This window comes from Podarcis erhardii (assembly GCF_964252035.2).
Source record: "Podarcis erhardii genome assembly, chromosome: 3".
NCBI lineage: Eukaryota > Metazoa > Chordata > Lepidosauria > Squamata > Lacertidae > Podarcis > Podarcis erhardii.
In genome coordinates, this window is record NC_138507.1 from 101,479,733 (window position 1) to 101,503,919 (window position 24,187).

Here is a 24,187-nt window from a genome sequence, read left to right on the forward strand (position 1 = left end):
GGCTTCGTCATGCTGGCCACATGACCCGGAAGCTGTACGCCGGCTCCCTTGGCCAATAAAGCGAGATGAGCGCCGCAACCCCAGAGTCGGTCACGACTGGACCTAATGGTCAGGGGTCCCTTTACCTTTACCTTTAACTAGCTGAATGGAAAGCAGTAAAATGGTAGTTTAGGGGAAATGTCATTGCTTAATTGAGCAGTCAGCTATATAGAGTGTTGCCAAAATAAGTAGAAGCGTTAGATTGTTGTAATGAGACTGGACTGCCATGACTGAGAATGAACATCTCACCAGATTAAACATACTGGGGGGATTCAATGCAGTTCATAGCAATGAGACCCTAGCTGTCAATTCCCCATCATAGAGCCGGGCTCTACCAACTGTAAAACATATGGAGCACATTAATTGTAAATAGGAAAGCAATCTATGGTGTGTGGGTCACAAATTATTAGGGCATGGGACAGGAACCTGAAAGCCAGTGGTCCTCCTGAATATGGGACAGAGTTAAGACTCCTTGCCTTTCCAGTGCTGTATCACTGCCACTGAAATATACTTGGAGTCGAGAGTGGATTTCATGCTCTTTACTCAGCTCATAGTGGTGAGGAGGAATGGAAGTTCTGCCAGAATATCTGCTTTATATACATTATTTACACACTGGGCCCCACATGATTGGCTAATTTTGGAATTCACCTGTAGGCCAATCAGGTTGCGGATTTGCTTCTACCTGGAGCTGAATTGGGTGGCTCCTGTGGACCGATCAGACTGCTGCATTCTGGACCCTATTGTTCTAGGACCAATCAGACTGCTGGATTCTGAATCCTATTGTTCTAGGACCAATGAGACTGCTGCCTTTTGGATCCTATTCAGCCCAGTACATAACAGCCACCTTTCTAGTTCAGTAGATTAAAGGTAAAAAGCATTCCAAAAAAACAGGAGTGGAATGGCAGCGTGGGAATGCTTAGTTTGAGACAAACCTATATCACTCAGAAGAAATCCCCACTGATATCAGCGAGGTTTACTCTGATTTAAATGTGTATTGCAGCCAAAATCTCATGCTTTGTATTTGACTTGTGGAACAAAGTTACAAAAAGCAAAACAAAAACCCTCACAAAACATTTGGCTATCATGACTCCACTGGGGCAAGCGAAGCAGCCAATCTGACGCTCCAACAACGAACTCGATGAAAGGAACCTGGCGAGGAAAAGCAAGGTAGGGCTCCAAGTGGAGGCTGTTTAAATGGCCTGGGCACAGATCTGAGGGAAGCTTTCTTGCTCTGTCAGCTCCACACATATCCCAGGCCAGCCCATTGTCCAAGCACCCCGATTGCAGGCTAGGATCTGGCTCGTGATAGGTGGTCCGGGCTTATGCCCAGGCAACCTATCAGGGCAGGACACCATCCTCAAATCCCTCATTGAATTGAGGGTCTTAGAAGAGCCTCTGCCATCCCACAACACTGCCACATCGAGAGGGTGCACGGACTTGGCTATCGTCACTCTGAAGAGTGTCCCATTAAGCAATCATTTTAATAAATAAATTGCAAATATATTTATTTTATTTATTTATTAAATTTGCATACCACCCTATACCCATAGATCTTAGGGCCACAAACTCAATAATTATAATAAAAAAAAACCATGGTGTATAATTAAATCTTCAAAAACAGTCGTACCTCAGAAGTCGAATGCCTTGCAACTTGAACGTTTTGGCTCCCGAATGCTGCAAACCTGGAAGTGAGTGTTCCAGTTTGGAAATGTTCTTTGGAACCCAAACACCCAGCATGGATTCTGCGGCTTCTGATTGGCTGCAGGAGCTTCCTGAAGCCAATCAGAAGCAGTGCCTTGGTTTCCGAACATTTTGGAAGTCAAATGGACTTTCGGAATGGATTCCGTTTGCCTTCCAAGGTACGACTGTACAGGGGAAATAGCCAACAGGGAAACAAATACATTCTCTGAGAAGGCCTGGTGAAACAAAATATCTTGCCCACCAGCCTCAATCATCATGGTTAGGAATGATGGGAGCTGTAGTTCAGCAAAATAAATAAATAATGGCTACCCCAGTGTAGAAACTAAATGAATTTTTCATGAATAGAAAGCAGAAGGAGCAGTGATGGACCAATACCTGGGTGAGAGGAGGTGGCCATTTGCAAAAGGTGGCCAACCTCACATACTGTTGTATACTTACGCAGTCTGTTCTGGGATGAGAAGGCTGTCTCCATTTGCTAGACACAGGGTATTACTGTCAGCAGTAACAACAGATGTGCCTTCCTGAAAAGGCAGGAACAAAAGACAGGCTTTTAATTCTTCCTGGACTGTCATTAGCAGCCACAAACTAGGAAGTATATCTTAATGAACTAATCAGTCAGTCTAACCAAATCATCAGTAATCTAGTGATCTGGGAAATAAACAAATCAATTAATTCTGTAATAGCAGGGCTTGTGACCCAAACCAGTCATTAACAACTATATGCCACAGGCTTGATAGACATCCTTGGTTCTCCTCTTTCTGGGACCTGAATAAACTGAATGGTCATTGGGACAAGAACCTAGATTTGGCTGCTGGTGGGAGATGTTTCATTTACTACAGTGTTTCTCAACTTGTTTTCAATCCATGTCCCCTTTTAGCTAACATAAAAAAGATGCCAAACCCCCTTCAATCCCAGTTCGCGTAATTATTTAATTTGAATTTTTCACATGGATTGAAATTTCATAACTTTAAATTTGTTTACTTATATTGTACATTACAAAAAAAAAAAAACCTACTCTCACGCTCCACACCAAGTTGTTCATATGCCCCCATTGGTTGAGAAAAAACGATTTAGTGCATCACAAGTTGTGCAAACCTAGTATGCAGTGAAAAGGTTCTCCTTTGTTTCGATCAGTGTAGGGCTCATTACTTGCAGGGGGCGGGGAATTGAGACCAATAATGGAGAACTCTGGGGAAAAGTTCACCTCTCCCTGGAATTCTGTAGTGATAGCTGACCTTTTCATTTGTGGAACTATTTGAATTGAAACAAACAAACAAACAAACAAACAAACAAACAAACTGAGTGAGGCTTAACCTCCATAGTAAAGCCAACAGAAAAACTCCCCTGCTACGCAGTACAGATGCACTGTGAGGAGTAGCAATCACACTGAGTTTTGCAGCCCACAGCTCCACATAATGAAGCTGTCTTGAGGTGACCCACTTCTATGGCATTGTTAATCAACTAAGCTAGCAGTGTGCTGATAGATATGTTAGCCTGAAAATACAGCACTTGGTTGTTCGAAGTATTTTTTCAGTCTTCTCATCAGATCCTTGAAATACTTTCCAGGACCTGAAAAGTTGCTCACCAAGCCAACAGGGACTAGACTGACATTGTGTTGTTGTTTAGTCGTTGAGTCGTGTCCTACTCTTCGTGACCCCATGGACCAGAGCACGCCAGGCACTCCTGTCTTCCACTGCCTCCCGCAGTTTGGTAAAAAACATGCTGGTAGCTTCGAGAACACTGTCCAACCATCTGGTCCTCTGTTGTCCCCTTCTCCATGTGCCCTCAATGTTTCCCAACATCAGGGTCTTTTCCAGGGAGTTTTCTCTTCTCATGAGGTGGCCAAAGTATTAGAGCCTCAGCTTCAAGATCTGTCCTTGAAGTGAGCACTCAGGGCTGATTTCCTTAAGAATGGATAGGTTTGATCTTCTTGCAGTCCATGGGACTCTCAAGAGTCTCCTCCAGACTGACATTACTACAAGGAAAACCATGAATACACTACTAAAAAGGGTTCATATCTTTCTTGTAAGAATGATGCTCTGTGAGCCATTTCATTCCTGTGAGGACTAATGGAGGTCTTGCATGAGCAGAACTATTTCAAATGGGCAGGTAGGGAGAATGCTTTTACACTCCGGTTGTGCTTGTGGGCTGCCAATGGGATAACTGGGCTATATGGACTTTTGACCAGATCCTGCAATAACCATCATATATTCTTAAACCGAGGCATAGCCAGCATCAAGAGTAGACTAGGTTCAGAAACTGCTGAGGAATCCATGGGTGAACCCCACTGCCTCAGTCCAACTGCAGCGATGACGAGGGTGTCCCAGCGTCGTCTGTAACCCCTGGAGTGAAATACTTTTCTCCTGAACCAAACTCGAACTCACAGCTGGATCTTCTGCCCATGGAGGCTTCACCGAGCGGGGCAGAGCAGCTATGCTTGCTTTCTGACAAGTGTGTTGTTATTGCTTGCTAGGAGGAAAAGGGACAAGGCTGTGGGGTAGGGTTAGGGGAGACATGGCCAAACACTGGATTGGCTTTGCACCATGCCAGCCTCTATGTCACCTTGCTGCTCTCCCTCCAGATAAGCAACTGGCTACCCCAGAAGCTACCATAGCAGTTCTATCCTACCTGTTGAGCCACCTATGGTCAGTGCACACACCTCATTTATTTCCATTGCTTGTTCGATGGAAGAATTACCGTATCGTATATTTCGGGATGCACCCGACCATAAGATGCACCTAGTTTTAGAGGGGGATAACAAGAAAAAAAAATCTCTCCCTTTCTGCACAGCGCCCCTTCAGCAAAGCAGAAGGAGAAGCGGAGCCCCTTCCATTTCTCCTCCCGCTGCAGCTATCCCTGAAGCCAGGAGAATCTTGCTCTCCTGGCTTCAGCGAAAGCAACACGAAGCCTCCAGAGTGCAGCAGGAGCTCCTGCTGTGCTCCAGAGGCTTCGGGCAGCTATCCCTGAAGCCTGGAGAGTGAGAGGGGTCGGTGTGCACCCCTCTCCAGGCTCTCCAGGCTTCAGCAAAAGCAACGCGAAGCCATTCGCTCCATAAGCCGCACACACATTTCCCCTTAATTTTTGGAGGGGGAAAAGTGCATCTTACAGAGCGAAAAATACAGTATTGCCAGTGCGGAAACACCAGCTCCATCGGCCTGAAGTGAGATCAGCGCTGCACCCTGTTGGTTTTTATTTCCTTCACTGTGCAGCAACTGCAGTCACAAGACATTATTTGCATTCCACAGTCAGAGTTACTGTTGGATTCCCACGGGAATGGGAGACTGGATGTGACGTACACTGGTTTCCTGTTTTTCACTGTTCTCTCGGTTTCTATTAGAGAGACAGTTGCTTCTCTGCTCTCACAGAGGCAAGATGCATGTTTGTATTCTCTCAGCATAGAGTATGAATAAAGTTAAAGAATGTAGCACATACTGCTTATCCTTCTGCTGTGTGGATTACTCTGCTTGGGCTCAAGATAAGACGAGCCTGTATCAGCTTCAGATGGGCCGAAGCTGGTCAAAATCTCACACACCCCACAGTCGCCTTTGACTGGACTTAACCTTCCAGGGGTCATTTACCTTTTTACCCTACCTGCATAGTTAGTGCGAAATGGAACTAGCATCACATACCAGCTGCCATAGCCATACATCTGCATTCTTTCCTCCCTCTTTGGTTATTCCTGGTCCAAAAATTATAACCTAGGCAACAAACCAAGAAAATGCAATGTGTTACTATGAGAAACATTTGTGTCAATGTAAAATTATTTAACGGAAATTGTGAGAAGATGCATTAACCTTGCCAAAGGATTTGTATACCAGAATGTAAAAACAAAATGTAACAGATCACATCTACACATTTCTCTCTCTCTTCACCTCTATGGTCTTCCCTCCTGTACTCTTCTGATCCTCCCACTAATAGCTTTGTGCTTTTATCCATAGCGTACACCACTCTTGGGACAGACAGTGCGTTTTCCTTTTGCCAGAGGCTTGCACTTGAACTTAATGGGAATCTTTTTCTGGACTTCAAACAGCTGTGGTTCCTCATTTATTTTTCGCTTCTCATTCCTCTTAATCCCTGTTTAGAAGTTAGGGGCAGATCACCATGGTTAACCTTGCTGGCACTGGTCTTTGCAGCAATGCTCTGCACATCTTGTCCCAGCTCCTGGAGACTATGGGCATTTGGTTTTAATGATTTATTGTTTTTGTAAGTTGATTTTGGTTACTTTTGTGAGGAAAGCAACATCATCAATAGAAGATGCATCCATGTGGGGGATTTTTCCGACATTGTAAACCACCTCAAATCAGACTTGATTATTAGAGGTATATAGTAATAATAATAATAATTTTATTATTTGTTTCCCACCCATCTGGCTGGGTTTCCCCAGCCACTCTGGGTGGCTTCCAACAAATATAAAATCATAATAAAACATCAAACTTTAAAAACTTCCCTAAACAGGGCTGCCTTCAGATGTCTTCTAAAAGTTGTATAGTTATTTATCTCCTTGACATCTGATTGGAGGACGTTCCACATGGAGAGAGCCACTACTGAGAAGGCTCTCTGCCTGGTTCCCTGTAACCTCATTTCTTGCAGTGAGGGAACCACCAGAAGGCCCTCAGAGCTGAACCTCAATATCTGGGCAGAACGATGGGGTTGAGATGCTCCTTTAGGAATACAGGGCCAAGGCTGTTTAGGGCTTTAAAGGTCAGCACCAACACTTTGAATAAGTTATATAAATATATAACTTATATATATATAAATATCTATTTTTATTTATATTTAATGTTAACTGAAAAGGCACATTTAACGTCAATTGTTTGTTTTCTTGATGACTAAATCAGTGTTTCTCGGATGTACTGGTGTAAATCAGTTTGTGTATTAGCAGGAATCTGTATACCTCCCTAGAACGGCTGTTGGGCATACAACTCCTATAGAGTTTCTCCTAGTTCAGGGTTTGGGAACCTGCATTCTTTCACACATGGCTTGACTACAGCTGCCTTCATCTACTAGGAGTTCAACAGAGATTGGTTAGAGATTCCTCATCCTTGTTGAAGGACAATAGAAGAAAGAGAGAATGGACATCTTCAGGCTAGATTATCCTTGAGGAACATTGCATATCATTTATTCCTTGCCCCTGAATAAGATATAAAAAACACTTCTCCACAGGAGGCTGCCTGTTCACTTGAAAAATAATTCACTCAACTGCTCCTTTTCAAAGTACTCAAGTTTTTTCTACCTCAGTTTCAGAGCTGTCTCCAAAAAGTCTGAAGGATTTCTTCTGATCTATCTCTTCACGATGATCGTTCAGCCAGCCTTGAAAGGAAAAAGGATCCATGACCTTGGCTTTGTTTAAGGGGAAAGGCATTTCTTTCAAAAGTTCATCTGAAAAGAAAGAAAATCTAGAGGTAGATAAGATAAATAGATAGATGATAGATAGATAGATAGATAGATAGATAGATAGATAGATAGATAGATATTTCTGATTGCTTTAGAAGTGGCGACAGGTGTTTGCCCATCAGAAAGCTTATTGCAAGAACATGTGATATTGTCATATTAATGCTTGGTGTTTCATATGGGTAGAAAAGGACAAGGGCCAAATTTCAAATTATTTAACAGTCCACGACAGCTTCTCCTACTTCTCCTGCCCTTCACCAGCTTCTTTAAACCTGCCGCCCATTAGGTCTTTCAACTCCTGCTTTGTCATAAATACAGACAACATTAAGCAGACACGTTTACTGCCACTACTCATTACCTCCCTACTGTGAGTTCAAATGCCTTCTAGGGATTCTCTTGGCCAATATGGAGCAAAACTGATTACGCAGCACTTCAAAATTTAATACCCTGCATTTCCTGATTGTTTTGAAACAGTCTGAAACACTCTCTGCCCTTTCAAACCCTGTTCTGAGGTTCACAGTTTTGCACCCTGTGAAATTAACTTCAGTCTCTCAACTAAATGCAAAGGTGAAATCTTCTCCCACACTCCCGTTTTCTTCTCCGAAAGCCACGGGGTACTCTCAAAACATGTCTCTGGGGTGCTTTTTCAGCAATGGTCCAAATAAGATGCAGAAAAATGCAACGTCTCTCTGTGGTATCCCAAGTAGTTATGAAGCACATTAGGTAAGCATCAGTAGTATAGTCAGCAAGGGGTCCTGGGATTGCGTTCATTTGGCCTACTTAGAAACCTTCCTGTATCCTGTATAATTGTTTTTGCAGATCAGGTTTAGATGTGAAAAAAAATGTACTGCACTGTGAATAACAAAGACATGGCACCAAAATTTATAGTTAAAAAAACCCAACCCAAACAGATAAGAAACTTGTTAAAACTCTGCAGATCTCTGGCAAGAAAATGCTATTCCTGGCAACTGGCCTCTAAGGTCTTTTAATTTTAAAAACCCTCAGGCCAACACTTCACGCATGGTGGAGCAGCACAAGCTGGGCAGCTTCTTCCCAACACCTGCCTTCCCAACCCCAAGAGTCACTTGGAAGGAAGAGGCTTAGCAGAGGTAGTCCAGTGCTCCTGCCACCATGTTTGCACCTCACTGGGACCCAGTGTGGTGTAGTGGTTAAGAGCAGTAGACTCATAATCTGGTGAACCGGGTTCACGTCTCCACTCCTCCACATGCAGCTGCTGGGTGACCTTGGGCTAGTCACACTTCTCTGAAGTCTCTCAGCCCCACTCACCTCACTGAGTGTTTCTTGTGGGGGAGGAAGGGAAAGGAGAATGTTAGCCGCTTTGAGACTCCTTCGGGTGGTGATAAAGCGGGATATCAAATCCAAACTCCTCCTTCTCCTTCTCCTCCTCCTCCTCCTCCTCCTCCTCCTCCTCCTCCTCCTCCTCCTCCTCTTCTTCTTCTTCTCTGAACTCCCTACCCTTTGTCTCACCTTTCCTCCTCTCAGGAATGCTCAGCATTGGGAACGCAGGTGAGCAACGTTGCCCTGCCTACCCCAACCCCTCCGATGGCTGCTGCATCTAATGGTGCCTTATGGGTAGAGATGGAGAAGAAATTCAGTTTAGTGAGGACTTGCAATGCGAACCTACCTAATTGGAAGTTCATGAAACAACATGCAAATTTTCAAGATTCACACTTCTCTACATTTTACGATGCAGTTCCCCAACAAAATGATGCATACAAAAATGTGTATATTAAAGTGTGCATCAAAAGGCACATGTTCCTGAAAACAACATATAGAATGCAAAATTGCTTTGCCAAAAAAAAAAAAAAATGTGTATGCCTGGGAAAATGCAGATAAAAGGAGAAAATTTCACTAAAATGCTGATGAATTTTCATGGGAATTTTTTAAAAAAATAAATAAATCACAGACTGATACAGACATGTGAAATGACTTGAAAAATGAGAAACTGAAACCAAAATGGGGAGATTCACCCACCCGTATTCCAGGAACTTGTCATGTACATTAACATCCTTGAACAGCAAGGATGACTGCACTTAACTAAATGAACAACTGATGCAGAAAACAGGTCACAAAGATGATGGTTTTCTTTTTGCAACAACCAGCTATTTTTCTTGCATTTCCCTCCTACCTTTCATTCAAGGCTGCCCAGAGCAGCTTAAACCTTTCTCTTTCTCCTCTTCTCCTCCATCATTTTAACTCCACAGCAACCCTGCTTGGGTTGAGAGATAGTGAACTCACATGATCACATCCCAGGGTATAATATGAATGGATGGCATGCATGACACGAGCTAACTTCTACTAAATCTTTAAAGAAGGTGAAGGAATCTGTGTGGAGAACCAGAGCAGCACATGGAAACACCGTTTACCTTCCCGCCTGAGCGATACCTATTTATCTACTTGCACTTTGACGTGCTTTTGAACTGCTAGGTTGGCAGGAACAGGGACCAAGCAATGGAGCTCACCCTGTCGCGGGGATTTGAACCGCCAACCTTCTGATCAGCAAGTCCTAGGCTCTGTGGTTTAACCCACAGCGCCACTCGCGTCCCCCTGGGATAAACCACTGTAAAACCCAATGGCTGTCGCTAAAATGCAATTATAGCATTTGCCATTTTTTAATCTACTCTGCCTGTTGTGTCAAGCTTAAGAGACAAACTGGCTTCAAGTAGTCTAGCTTCTTTGTATCTAGAAATAAACACAATTGGTTTTGTTATTGTTAATATAATAGAGAAGGAGAGAGAAATACTCTCATAAGAGTTTTTAAGGAGGGGGCAGGAATAAACACCTTAGACAAAGCACAATAGCTCCTCTTTTGCTTTGTAATACTCTTAACCATGGAAGCTGCCCCATGGGGCCGTGTGCAAACAATCATGCCTAAGAGCTCTCCTAATATCTTACCATGGGAATTGAACTAAACCACTGAGAACCTTTTGCACAAGTTTATTGAAGCTGTCAGAGGAAGCACAAACACTCCAGAACAAAGTTTTCCTCTTTCTTGTGAAAAGCTTTGTTAGAAAGCTATGTATTTTAATTTTTGAGATTCTGAAAAGCCCAGAGAAAGCTAGGCAATAAATCCATCTCCCTCTTGTCTCTACCCTTTAATTCTGGCAGAGTCTCAGTTAAGAGAAAGAGAGAGAAGAAAGTTAACATTTCTCTTGCAGAAGTTATTTCATTTGGAGCAGTGTTTAAAGAGAGACAGTGGTTCTGTACATACCATACATTTAAATCACATCCACCACCATCCCCAAATCCTGGGAACTGTTAAGGATGCTGAGATTGGGAATAGTAGCTCTGTGAGTGGTAAACTACAGTTCCCAGGATTCCCAAGGTCTGTGTGCTTTGAATGTGTCATGTGTACACAGCCAGTAATAATACGTTTTTTTTGTTTTTGTTATTTTGCTGTTAATTAAGTGGATGGCACTGTGGGTTAAACCACAGAGCCTAGGACTTGCCAATCAGAAGGTCAGCGGTTCGAATCCCCGCGGCGGGGTGAGCTCCCTCGGTCCCTGCTCCTGCCAATCTAGCAGTTCGAAAGCACGTCAAAGTGCAAGTAGATAAATAGGTACCGTTCCGGCAGGAAGGTAATCAGCGTTTCCGTGCGCTGCTCTGGTTCGCCAGAAGCGGCTTAGTCATGCTGGCCACATGAACTGGAAGCTGTCTGCTGACAAACGCCAGCTCCCTTGGCCTACAGAGTAAGATGAGCGCGCAACCCCAGAGTTGTCTGCTGCTGGACCTAACGGTCAGGAGTACCTTTACCTTTTACTATCAAAATCTGCTGTAGGATTGTTACCTCCATCTTTTGTATATTAGTAAGGCTGCAGTCCTGTATGTACCTGAGGAGAAAGCCTCATTGAACACAAAGCGAGATGAGCGCCGCAACACCAGAGTTGGCCATGACTGGACCTAATGGTCAGGGGTCCCTTTACCTTTAAGCTTTCCTTAAGGGGAAAAAAAACCCACCCATATTATTGCTTGTTGAATAATTGCTTTGGTTCTGAAATCAGTTTATATTACCTGGATTGGGTTTTCCAGTCTGATACTGCATTGAGCTGAAAAACCTGGAATGACAAATGTTAAAGGAGTAAAACTTTTCAGACTAATATAGGTAACCAAATTGTATGTCTGGGCGACATTACAAATGCATGTTTGCTTTCCCACTCCCTCTGTGACAAGTGAAGCAACAGAGAACTAGGCAGAGGGCCTTCTCGGTAGTGGCACCTGCCCTGTGGAAAGCCCTCTCAACAGACGTCAAACAGATAAACAACTATTTAACTTTCATTAGACATCTGAAGGCAGCCCTGTTCAGGGAAGTTTTTAATGGCTGGTATTTCATTGTGTTTTTAGTGTTTTGTTGGAAGCTGCCCAGAGTGGCTGGGGCAACCCAGTCAGATAGTTAGATGAGCAGCAAATAATAATAATAATAATAATAATAATAATAATAATAATACAACTTGGGCCCATTAATTTCAGTTTGTCAGCTCTGAATAAAAGTTATTTGGATACAACACGATGCAATAAAATGGAGAAGACTTACTCTTGGATTATTGGGATAAGTTGTGTGCCAAGGTCTTCACAGTAAAACCATCTCTCAAAAAGGACATTGGTTGATTCTCCAACGTAGTATCTGACAAAAGGGTGGGGGAGGAACTGCATTAAGTGGCTGTATCATATAAAATGGAAGGCTGTGTTATTTTACTCTCTAAATGTGTTTCAAAATAGCATGCACTGGTAAAAACAAATAAACGTATAATGCTTTGATTTGAACTTATCTGCACTGGGTAGGATAATAAAATTCGGCACCACTGAGAATCTTGAAATCTGATTTCGGCTTAGATTGGACTTCAGTTAATTCAAATACATGGCAGCACATTCTTGTCATTAAGCACAGTATTGTCTGCACTGATGGGCAGACAATCTCCAGGATTTGAAACTGAGGACATTTCCAGCCCAACCTTGGGATACCAGACCCTCTGTATGCAAATATGTCCCATCCCACTGATCTATGACTCTTTCCTCAATATGTTATTTACTACACATTGCATACTTGTTGGCATCTATCTGTCTAGAGAGACAGTGCAGTGTGCCTCCAGGGGTGAAGTCAAACTGCTGCTTTATCAGCACTGAAGTGAGCACCATGGGATGTGTAGGATGTTACAGGAGGGGTAGTACCTATGGAGGGGGAGACACACATGCATTGTGCTCCTTATGGGCTAGTTTGTCCCACTTTGGTCTCCATCCTACACTCAGATCACACCTGTGACTCCTAAAAGCTGCCAGCATGTGTCAGCCTGCAGCCACACCAGCTAAACCAGGTGAGGGTAGTTGATGGGTCTCAAACCCTCAGTGAGTTAGGGACTCCCCCCTGAATGTGTAGACAGGCTCTGCGACCAATGGAGGGTTCAATGTACAAGAAGGTGGTTTCTGCATGGGCTGTAGAAGGAAGTGAGGAGCAGATGGAGCTCATCAACCTAGGAAGGTGACCCATCGAGGAGAAGGAATACTCTGATCCTAAACCTTCGTTGCCTTGTGGGATATGGTTGGGAGAAGAAAATGCTAAACCCTACACAAACCCAGAGTGAAGGCCCTAAGACAGTTGGATGGCGCCTTGTACGCCTCCTTCTGGTAACTCCAGCAGCCAAGCATATTGCTCTACTTTCCTTTGGACCACATCAGTGAGGCCAAAAGGGGGGTCTTATCATCTGGGCAGCCCAGGAGCTCCATACACACTGCCCAGGTTTGTGCCCCGGGGAGGTTACATATTGCATAAGTACTATATTTATACTACAGTATTTGTATGCCACTTTTTTTGAACCAAAATTGTTCTCAAAGTTGCTCAAGGTAATAGAGTCAGAGTTTTAAGAAGATTATATTTCACCTGAGTCCATCGGTTTCAGTCTTTAATCTTTTTCTCTCAATAACCAATCCCACAGTGTTTGCGAATCTCTGAGGGGAATGTGGTATCCTGGCTGGTAGGAGGAACATCTGCCCAGAAAAAAAGAAAGGAAGTGGAAACAGTTGCCATAGTTCATGGCAGGAGTGGGGAACCTCAGGCGTGGGGGCCAAATCCTGCTCTATCTGGCCCTCAGAATTCTCCTCAGGCCATACACTGGCCTTGTTTCACCCCCTGAATGTTTTCTGGCTGGAACGTGTCCTTGAACTCTGATAATACCTCTTGCTTGTCTGGATGGAGGATACAGAGGTTGTATTGAAGAAATGTTGGAGGGTATGCTATACACATGATAAGGGGAGGACTCCAGGAGCATCCAGAGCTCATTCTGTTTGCTTGTTTTTCTTTTCATGCAAACGTTCCTATAGCTGAAGAGGTAAGCCACAAGTCAATGGAAAATGTGGCTTGTTTCTTCAGCAGAGAGAACTATGACAAATACACCCTTGCTTTATGTGCATATTTCCCCCACCAATTTCCCATTAACCATTTACAAGCCTATGTTTACCTCTCCTTCTTTAATGTAGATATCCTTGTGTTTTCCATTCTCTATTATCTTCAGGCACATATCTCCTTCCAGCTGGTAGAACAACTACAGTGTAGAAGAGGGGAAAACTTAATTTAAAGTATGCATATCACAATGCCATATGCACAGTCTGCAAGGGATTCATGTATATTGCAGCGCCTGCACAATCAGTTTTGGAAAATTGAACTGTGGTTTTAAAAATTCAATATGAGGGAATATGCTGACATCTATTGGATACATGGAAAACTGCAAGCTACGAATGCTAAGATCAGGCATAGGCAAACTCGGCCCTCCAGATGTTTTGGGACTATGATTCCCATCATCCCTGACCACTGGTCCTGTTTGCTAGGGATGATGGGAGTTGTAGTCCCAAAACATCTGGAGGGCCAAGTTTGCCTATGCCTGGGCTAAGATGCTCACTTTAAAAAAAATAGCTTAATGATAACAGTCCCCTACTCCTCTATCAGTCCCAGCCAGAGTAGCCAATGATCAAGCATGATGGAAGTAGTAGTCCAACAACATCTAGAGGGCATTGCGTCATAGATAGTGCAAGCCTATGTAAGGACATTGTACCCAAATCACTAAATGAAAGACTTCTCAATGGGTTACCTCTTCTCCTTCTTCAATATGATAATCCTTCCTTTGGTTTGGTCCACCAACAAACATTACATTGAGCTGATAGCGGTGCCTGCAGGGTAATATAAAAACCAATTTTTAACATAAACCTATGATAAATTAAGGCATGAAAGGATAAAAGAGTAAAGACTCCTCAAACCAGCATTTTTGTATGCAACCTTGCCTATTTGCACAATTTTGCATGTCTGGCTTCCCTGATATAAAGCATATCCGCATGCTATTTTCATTGACAGGTGCACTTTTATACAATTTACTTGGTCAACAAACTACACTGCAAAATTTGGAGAAGTTTAAATTTCAAAGGATGCTCGTGTATTGTTTCAAATAGTGTAAATTAGTGAGTTTCACCTCTACATGAGAAATGAATCAAATTTCTCCCACATTCCTGCTTTCTAACATTCAGAGAGGGAGCTTGCAAAATTATGAAGCCAGTGAGAGCTGAGTTGTACTTTGAAGTTTTCACTATCCCTCTCCCCAAACACTGTGATTGGATAGTGTTCAATGAGACTTTAGCTCTGGGTTGGGAGATAGAGCTCTCAGTGAGCAAAGTCCAACTTTCCAAACTGGCATCCACCTAATATGGTGTTTTGCAATGGGGGGTGGGGATGGGGTGGGGCAGGCAGCTAAGCTTAGACAGAGTTCCAAGCTCCAAACAGGCTCAAATCACTCCCAATTTACTCAGAGCAAGTCAGAGCAAGTTGGAGTGGCCTCAATTCAATTCAGATTCAAGCTGAATCATCCCAAATCTTCCTGCATCAGTGGGATTCAGCCGAAGTGGTTGCACAGCCCACCTCTGAGCTATCCTAAAATTGTTGTTGCACTTTGATGATGATGATGATGATGATGATGATGATGATAATAATAATAATAATAATAATAATAATAATAATAATAATAATAATTTATTATATATACCCTGCCCATCTGGCTGAGTTTCCCCAGCCACTCTGGGCGGCTTCCAATCAAGTGTTAAAAACAATACAGCATTAAATATTAAAAACTTCCCTAAACAGGGCTGCCTTCAGGTGTCTTTTAAAGAGAAGATAGCTGATTATTTCCTTCACATCTGAAGGGAGGGCATTCCACAGGGTGGGCGCCACTACCTCACATCTTCCCTGTAACCTCACATCTCGCAATGAGGGAACCGCCAGAAGGCCCTCGCGCTGGATCTCAGTGTCCAGGCTGAATGATGGGGGTGGAGACGCTCCTTCAGGTATATGTTATTTCCCACCCTCTTGGTGCCTAGAAAACTCAAACATGTTTTCCAGTTACTGTATATGACTTGCTTCTTCAAAGCCTGGAGTTCTTCTCAAAACCGCCTCGGTCCAGTATATCTGAAGGAGTGTCTCCACCCCCATTGTTCTGCCCAGACACTGAGGTCCAGGGCCAAGGGCCTTCTGGTGGTTCCCTCACTGTGAGAAGCCAAGTTACAGAGAACCAGGCAGAGGGCCTTCTTCGTAGTGGCACCCGCCCTGTGGAATGCCCTCCCACCAGATGTCAAAGAGAAGAACAACTACCAGACTTTTAGAAGACATCTGAAGGCAGCCCTGTTTAGGGAAACTTTTAATGTTTGATGCATTACTGTATTTTAATATTTTGTTGGAAGCCGCCCAGTGTGGCTGGGGAAGCCCAGCCAGATGGGCGGGGTATAAATTATTATTATTATTATTATTATTATTATTATTATTATTATTATTCTGAACCTGTGTTTTATTTTAAGGTGTGAAAAATACTATTTGTGGAGTGTTGTACACTCTTACAACCTGCTGTCCACAGGCATACAACAAGTTTATTATCAGTGCATCTGTGAATGCCACAAAGACTACAAAGCATGTTTATTATCAAGAACTACTGTTTACTTAATGTTGACAACTATGACTTTTAATCTGCAAAACAGCCTTTAGGTTTGATTGCTTCTGTTTCGGCCAGACATTGAAGACCTTTGACAGACATATACAGTATTTCACTCAAGGACCATACGGAGCTGCCTTGTACCGAATCAGACCACTTAGTAATGTCTATACTGACTGGAAGTTGTCCTCCAAGGTTTCAGACAGAGAAATCTCCCAGTGTTACCTGAAGATGCTAGGGGCTGCACCTGGAACTCTTGGTATAATATTATATAATAATAATAATAATAATAATAATAATAATAATAATAATAATAATTTATTTATACCCCACGCATCTGGCTGGGCCTCCCCAGCCACTCTGGGCGGCTTCCAAAGAAAGCAAAAATACAGTAAAATATCACACGTTAAAAACTTCCCTGAACAGGGCTGCCTTAAGATGTCTTCTGAATGTCAGGTAGTTGTTTATCGCTTTGACATCTGCTGGAAGGGCATTCCACAGGGCGGGCGCCACTACCGAGAAGGCCCTCTGCCTGGTTCCCTGTAGCTTTGCTTCTCGCAATGAGGGAACCGCCAGAAGGCCCTTGGCGCTGGACCTCAGCGTCCGGGCAGAATGATGGGGGTGGAGATGCTCCTTTAGGTATACTGGACCGAGGCCGTTTAGGGCTTTAAAGGTCAGCACCAACACTTTGAATTGTGCTCGGAAACATACTGGGAGCCAATGTAGGTCTTTCAAGACCGGTGTTATATGGTATGCAAAGCATTGCTGCTCTACTGAGCCGTGACTCTCCTCTCCTCTTTAATTTGCATAAGAATTGAAAGACAACATTTTGTTTTCAATGAAACATAGAACAGCGAATTATAGAATCCTAGAATCTTAGAGTTGGAAGGGACCCAAGGGTCATCTAGTCCAACCCCCTGCAATGCAGGAATCTCAGCTGAAGCATCCATGACAGATGGCCATCCAACCTCTGCTTAAAAACCTCCAAGGAAGGAGAGTCCATCACCTCTTGTGGGAGTCTGTTCCACTGCCAAACAGCTCTTAATGTCAGAAGTTTTTCACGATGTTTAGTCAGAATCTCCTTTCTTGTAAGCTATTGCCTTGAGTCCGACCCTCAAGAGCAGGAGAAAACTCTGCACATGTTCCATAAAAACAACAACACAAACCCATTAACTTACATGAGCTTATTGCATACTGGAGGCAAGAAGGCAGCTCTGTTTTCTTCTACCCATTTCTTTATGTTCACAAGCATCTTCTCCATGACTCTTGATAGCAAAGTGCGCCGGAGGAAGGAAATGAGTTTGCATAGCTCAATACATCATGCCAACTAAGTTTTGCACAACCTTCGTGAGCTGCTATACGTGGTTCTAAGCTACTTCGGAGCGGCAGTGTCTGCTCTGACTGTCCCCCCTTCTCAATAGAATGCCAGATCTCTCTGCGTTCAATCTTCCAAAGGTCTCTTTGTTGAAGAAAGGGTATCTCAGTAGCTTAGCCAATGATCAACTTGTGCAGGGATAAAGTACACAGCAAGCAGCTTCCTTTTCAAAAGCTTGCACAGTCATGGTAAAAAGTGATGTGCCAGCCGTGTGTGTGTGTGTGTGTGTGTGTGTGTGTGTGTTTTCTGAAGGCTGCTCTGCAAACCGGTCCTGCTGAATCAGCCTGATAGTCCATTTGGCCCAACATCCCTTTCTCACAGTGGCCAACCTTATGCCTATGGGAAGCTCAACAGCAGAACCCAAACTCAACAGCAATTTCCCCACTTGTGATCCCCAGCAATTGGAATTCAGAGGCACGCTGTCTCTGCCACTGGATGAAGAACATAGCCATGTTGTATTGTGCTTTGTTGGGAGCCACCCAGAGTGGCTGGGGCAACCCAGTCATACGGGGGGGGATATTATTATTATTAGTATTAGTAGTAGTAGTAGTATTCACTGATAGCTTTTTATCACCCTCTTTGTCATCTATGAGATTGAGCATCTATCCTATGTGTAACATACAAATGCGACAACACAGATGAAAATTTTCAAAGTGCCACAGGACTCTTGTTATTTTCCTCCTCCTCCCCCCCCCCCTATTTTTTCTTGATTAACTCTTTGGAACTTTTACACTGCCAAGGGAGATTGAATGCAAGCAAGTTGCAATGTTTCGTCGGGCCTAATAAAGCCATGACCTGATTGTGGACTTTGGATTTATTATTTTTCTCAATACTCCTCCTTTTCGGTATGCGTGAGGGAGCAGAATTAAAAACACAAAACATACAACCAATTCCCCTTAATATATAAGGGAGAAAAGGGGTGAGAAAGAAACTCAAGGATCCAGCACCATTTGGATTCTTTATAACCTGATCAATTTCCATCCCAACTGGTTGCTGGAATAGCTCAGCCTGCAGAGCACGAGACTCTTAATCTCGGGGATGTGGGTTTAAGCCCCACGTTGGGCAAAAGATTCCTGCATTGCAGAGGGTTGGACTAGATGATCCTCGAGGTCCCTTCCAACTCTATGAATCATGATAAGAACTTTATAGTTTACCGGTATATGGTAACTCTGTAGCTACTATATTGGTTTGCTTCCTGCCTATCGCCTTTTCATTTTGTGCCATGGTCTTTCAGTTCTATAAGCCTGAGAGTAGCAACTGTTTGGGTGGGCTTTTTTATTATTGATCTGAAAGCCACTTTGGCTTATTTTTATTGATCAGCAAGCCACTCTGTAAGCCTAAAGAGGAGCACAAAATGCTTTAAGTACCGTATTTTTCGCTCTATAACACGCACCAGACCATAACACGCACGTAGTTTTTAGAGGAGGAAAACAAGAAAAAAATATTCTAAACGAAACAGTGGATGTATGATTTTTGTGGTTCATGCTGTGGCCACAGACATGTGATGTGATGGTGAGTTTGTGGTAGCCCAATGCAAAAATCCTGAGGATCCATGTGGATCCATGCTAAAGTCACCCTAAAGTCGCCGGGGCACTGGGGGAGTGAAGGGGAAGCAAGAGAAGGAGAATGATGCCTCACACACACAGAGACACACAGAGTATCAATCCTAAAGTCGCAGGAGAGCGCAGGGGAGCTGGGAGAGTGAACGGGAAGCAGGAGGAGGAGAACGATCCCTCACACACAGAGAGACACACAAAGTATCAGTCCTAAAGTCGCAGGGGCGCTGGAAGTCGCAGGGGTGCTGGGAGAGTGAACGGGAAGCAGCAGGAGGAGAACGATGCCTCACACACACAGACACACAGAGTATCAATCCTAAAGTCGCAGGAGAGCGCAGGGGCGCTGGGAGAGTGAACGGGAAGCAGGAGGAGGAGAACGATAGCAGAGACACACAGAGAGACACACAGAGTATCAATCCTAAAGTCGCAGGGGCGCTGGAAGTCGCAGGGGCGCTGGGAGAGTGAACGGGAAGCAGGAGGAGGAGAAGAACGATAGCAGAGACACACAGAGTATCAATCCTAAAGTCGCAGGAGAGCGCAGGGGCGCTGGGAGAGTGAACGGGAAGCAGGAGGAGGAGAGCTATCCCTCACACACACAGAGTATCAATCCTAAAGTCACAGGAGAGCGCAGGGGCACTGGGAGAGTGAACGGGAAGCAGGAGGAGGAGAACGATAGCTCAAGCACACACATACACAGCCCCTATAGTGGCTAATCCAAAATCGGACAGCAAAAAACTGCAGGCAGGGACAGAGAGCACGGGGTTGTTTTAAAGCAGCCAACCCCGCTCTGCTTCTCTCCCTCCTTCCGGCTAGGCTGGCTGAAAAGCTTTGCTGCTACTTAGCGAGCTCAGTGGGGAGGAGAGAGGGACATAGAGCACGGGGTTGTTTTAAAGCAGCCAAGCCTGCTCTGCTTCTCTCCCTCCTCCCGGCTCGGCTCGCTGACAGGAGCCGCTTACACCCGCTTTGCTATTTCAAAGCGAGCCACGGACTGCTCACAACTGCAGCAGATTCCCCTGCATTCGCTCCATAACACGCACAGACATTTCCCCTTACTTTCTAGGAGGAAAGAACTGCGTGTTATGGAGCGAAAATTACGGTAAATAAAGAATTGATTCTGGTGACTCTGCTGATGCCACAGTCCAAGGCCTTGCCCTCATTTGCCTGCACTGATGAGATAACGAATGAATGGCTGGACTGCCTGGCAAGTGGACTCAAATCAATACTAAAAGATACTATTAATTATGATCAATCGGGCTTTCTACCAAACAGACATATGAAAACATTGATTTAATTGAATATTTGGAATTAAGACCTAGCAAAAAAGTAGCATTTATGCTAATAGATGCCGAAAAGGCCTTTGATAACCTATCATGGGCCTTTCTGCAAAAAACTATAGAACGATCAGCTTTTGGAGAAAAATTCTGTAGAGGTGTCAAAGCAATATATAAAGAACAAGCCAGTTTAATAGTAAACAACACCAAGACCGATATTACAAAAATTGAGGACACCAGGCAGGGTTGTCCACTTTCGCCCTTATTATTCATTTTAACTCTCAAAATTTTAAATTCAGAATGAAGAAATGAAGATGAAATAAAAGGGATTACACTTGGGGGAAAGATATTTAAAATCAAGGCATTTGCAGATGACATCAGGGAAAGAAAAAATGCAAATTGTGAAAAAGGCAAAATATTTAGGTATAGAATTAACCATGAGAAAGAAGAACCAGAAAAAAGTGTCCCAAAAGCAATAGAGAAAATTCTAGAATTTGGCTGTGTATCAGGATTTAAGATGAATATGACAGAGACAAAGTTAATGGTGAAAAACATGCAAGAGCAGGAACAAAAAGATCTACAGGGAAAGAAAAAATGCAAATTGTGAAAAAGGCAAAATATTTAGGTATAGAATTAACCATGAGAAATATCAATTTATTTGAAAATAATTATAATAAGGTTTGGAAAGAAACAAAAAAGGTGTTTGAAACTTGGAACAGATTAAAATTATCAATAGGAGGAAGAGTTTCCATAATTAAAATGAATGTCCTTCCCAAAATGCTCCATCTCTTTCAAACAATTCCCATAATATCTAGAGAAACATGTTTTGAGGAATGGAGGAAAGATATGACAGCTAGCAGGGACTCAGCTATGCAGCTGCAAATGAAACGTTTTAAATGTGTTGTATCGTGCAATAAATATACAAATTTAACACTAGATGGCGAGAGTGAGCTATGCCAAATTTGATGTATTTTCCAAAACTTATTTTTTAAAAGCATTTTCACAATGTTTTTAAAATGTGTGTAGATTCCACCCAGGGCTGGGGGCGCTATCCAGGTTTCTGCATTGCAGGGGGTTGGACTAGATGACTCTTGGGGTGCCTTCCAACTCTACAAACTCTGATCCTACTCCTAAGGTGTAAGCTCCCCCACCGGCAGGGAAAATTAGGGTTTCAGGGAAAGAGGTGCTGCTCTGAGGGGAAAGATCTGAGAAGGAAAAGACCTATTTCTTAGGAAAATAGGTATCCTCTCATGTCAAGGACTGTGGGGGCCCTAGAATTGGGTGATTTGATCATTAGGGATAGAGATGACTGAGTATGAAAGCACCTTGTGAATTTATTCATCCATCTTTGAGATGAGAAGCAAAACTGGCATAGTGGATAACTTGCAATGTCCTCTGTGTTTCAGCACTGGAATGCACATCTTGAAAGAGGAGCGCGCGCACACACACACACACACACAGAGAGAGAGAGAGAGAGAGAGACCCATCCTCAGGCTTTTTCTTTTCTTTTCTTTTCTTTTCTTTTCTTTTCTTTTCATTGCTTTGAGTACATTTTTAATATTGAAATTGTACTAAATAGGACTAATTTAGCTAACTAGCCCTGGTGATCATCTAATGTTTATTGGATGGATTTCCCCTCTAAATTGATTTTGAATTTTGAATTTATTGTTATTCACGTTTTCTACTGTATTTTCTACTGTTTTTGTTGCATCCATTAAGTGTTTTAGATTTGTTGTTAGCCGCCCTGAGCCCGGTTTTCTGAACCGGGAAGGGTATAAATAATTTATTATTATTATTATTATTATTATTATTATTATTATTATTATTATTATTTGCAGTGGACATGCAGAATATTGCCTGCCCAAACAGAGAGTTTCTCCTCAAGATTGTTTCATAAAATGTATACACTGCCTGATTGCTAAAATACCTCAGAGCGGTTTGCAAAAGACAAAACGGTAAACTCAAGATAAATTCACAACCCTACTTTAAAACATATGTAAGTTAAAATACTAAAACTGTAAAATTATCTCTACTTTCTAAGCAACTAAACAGGAATGTTTTTAAGGAGGCTCCAGAAATGAGTAGAGCAAATAATAATATTGGAGGGATGGGGAACCTATAGCCCTCCAGTGGTGTTGGATTCCAGCTCCCATCATCCCTGAGCATTGCCCATGCTGGCTAGGACTAATGGGAGCTGGAGACCAATTAAATCTCGAAAGTTACAGGTTTCCCATCTCTGCCTTTGGAAGCGCTTGTTCCTATGACTTGCCCGCTTTCTGCAGTTCAGGCAACAGGTGGCGCTGTGACCACGTGCCTGGGTGGGGAAAACTCCCCAGGCAAAACACAGGGAGAAAGAAAGCAGTTTCTAAAAATAATAAGAGGCCTCTTGCCAAGCACTCACAATGTTTGTTCCTCAGAGTGAGAAACAATAGGTCCGCATTCCAGTGGTCAGGGGGAAAGCCAGAGCAATAAATGGAGGGATAGGATGGGTTTTGTGTGTGAGTGAGACCGATATCTTCCAAAGCCAAGATTTTGGAAGCAAACTGATTGCTGGGGTGCCATGTAAGATGACAAGAGACAGATGGAAAGTGTGTGATTGTGAATGGCACTTTTATTTTGCTCCTCTGTGAGCTGAGCATTCTTCAGCAGGCCTGTTAGAATCGGCCCTGGAAATGGAATCTCCGCCTCTAGGGAACAGTGGGGCAGCACTCAAACATCCCTGCAATTTTATAACGTAAAGGATTTGATGGCTGCGTTCTGTGGCTATAGCCCTTCACGTGTGCTGAGAAAGTGTTTTAGGAGAATGTATTTTCCTGATAGCGATCAAGGAAGAAAATAATATGTGGCGCTTACTTTTTAAAAGTTTATATATTGGCGTTTAGCTGAAATCCAACATGGATTCTTATTCTTCAATTGTGTTGCGCTGGAAAGAGTGAAGGCAGGGCTGTCTGAAGCATATGTGGTGCCGGGGTGCAAAGATCCGCCCAGTGCCCCCTCCTCCAGGTTGCGCAGTCCCAGGCGCGCAGGTGGGCGGAGCCAGGTGGTCACCTCAGCGTCTTGCTGGCTCGGTTGCCCCCAAACCTGCGGGGCAGAGCAGAAGAGCAGAAGAGCCTTCTCTTCCTCGGGCTCAAATCTTGGGGCCCCGACTCTCAGCCTGGCAGCCCTGAGAGCCCAGCGCCCGGGTGCCCCGCACCCCTAGTGCCTATGGGTAAGACGGCCCTGAGTGAAGGCCTGACAGAGTGGACACTATCCACGTAGTGTTCATAAAGAGATCAACCTGGAATAAGTGCAAACTAAGCCTGCCTTGCAGTATCAGCAGAGTCACTGGAATAAATTCTTTATTTACTTAAAGCAATTTACACTATTCTTTAGACTTGCAGAGGGGCTTACAGATCAATAATAAAATAAATCACCCATCCACATAGCATTGCACACCGATGACATGTAGTGGATTCACACAAGGGGGGGGGGGAGAGGCCGAGAGTAGACCCCATCCAACAATGTGCTGGGCACATGTGTAACTGCACACCAGTTACACATTCTGCCACTACTGCATTCACACTCTATTGTTATCTGCAGATGAGTGTGAACTGCAATCCATATCTCAGTCATCTTCATTGCAAACGAGGTGTGGTGGGCGTCCTCTTGGGTGTACAATGTTATCCTTGTTTCTTGAAAAATCTGTAATGCTGAGTTCATGGGGATTTTTGCTTCCAAGGCAGGGAATGCAGGGTTTCAGCCTTTAAAATGACCATTTTGCAGATTAAGGAACTGAGGCTTTAATCTTTCAACGACATTAAAAGTGATTCTTACTCCAGTCAGATTAGTCACTGCGTCAGGGAAAATGAGGATTGCAACTCAAAAGTCTCTAATCTGTCA

At 43.5% G+C, this 24,187-nt stretch overlaps 1 protein-coding gene and 1 long non-coding RNA gene across 7 annotated transcripts in view; both read right to left on the bottom strand.

Annotated features, from left to right (window-relative positions):
- Positions 1–17,556, bottom strand: part of HAAO (3-hydroxyanthranilate 3,4-dioxygenase) — a 48,900-nt gene extending 31,344 nt beyond the window's left edge. For 2 of the 6 annotated variants that reach the window (XM_081854993.1, XM_081854994.1), the window contains exons 1-9: positions 17,285–17,553; positions 14,229–14,307; positions 13,602–13,685; positions 13,025–13,131; positions 11,684–11,773; positions 11,164–11,207; positions 6,974–7,119; positions 5,370–5,438; positions 2,179–2,261 (exon numbers count right to left, since the gene is read on the bottom strand). In XM_081854993.1, the coding sequence (XP_081711119.1) occupies positions 2,179–2,261; positions 5,370–5,438; positions 6,974–7,119; positions 11,164–11,207; positions 11,684–11,773; positions 13,025–13,131; positions 13,602–13,685; positions 14,229–14,307; positions 17,285–17,367 (785 nt within the window). In that variant the 5' untranslated portion in view covers positions 17,368–17,553. Of the gene's footprint in view, positions 1–2,178; positions 2,262–5,369; positions 5,439–6,973; positions 7,120–11,163; positions 11,208–11,683; positions 11,774–13,024; positions 13,132–13,601; positions 13,686–14,228; positions 14,308–17,284 lie in introns of all 6 variants that reach the window. The other 4 variants (XM_081854991.1, XM_081854990.1, XM_081854992.1 and 1 more) reach the window with 3 other exon arrangements.
- A 1,273-nt stretch (positions 17,557–18,829) lies between these two features.
- Positions 18,830–19,524, bottom strand: LOC309338105. Its single transcript, XR_014154711.1, has 2 exons — positions 19,442–19,524; positions 18,830–19,353 (listed from the first exon to the last, which is right to left on the bottom strand). It is a non-coding gene; the product is annotated as an uncharacterized lncRNA (long non-coding RNA).
- Positions 19,525–24,187: the final 4,663 nt, after the last annotated feature.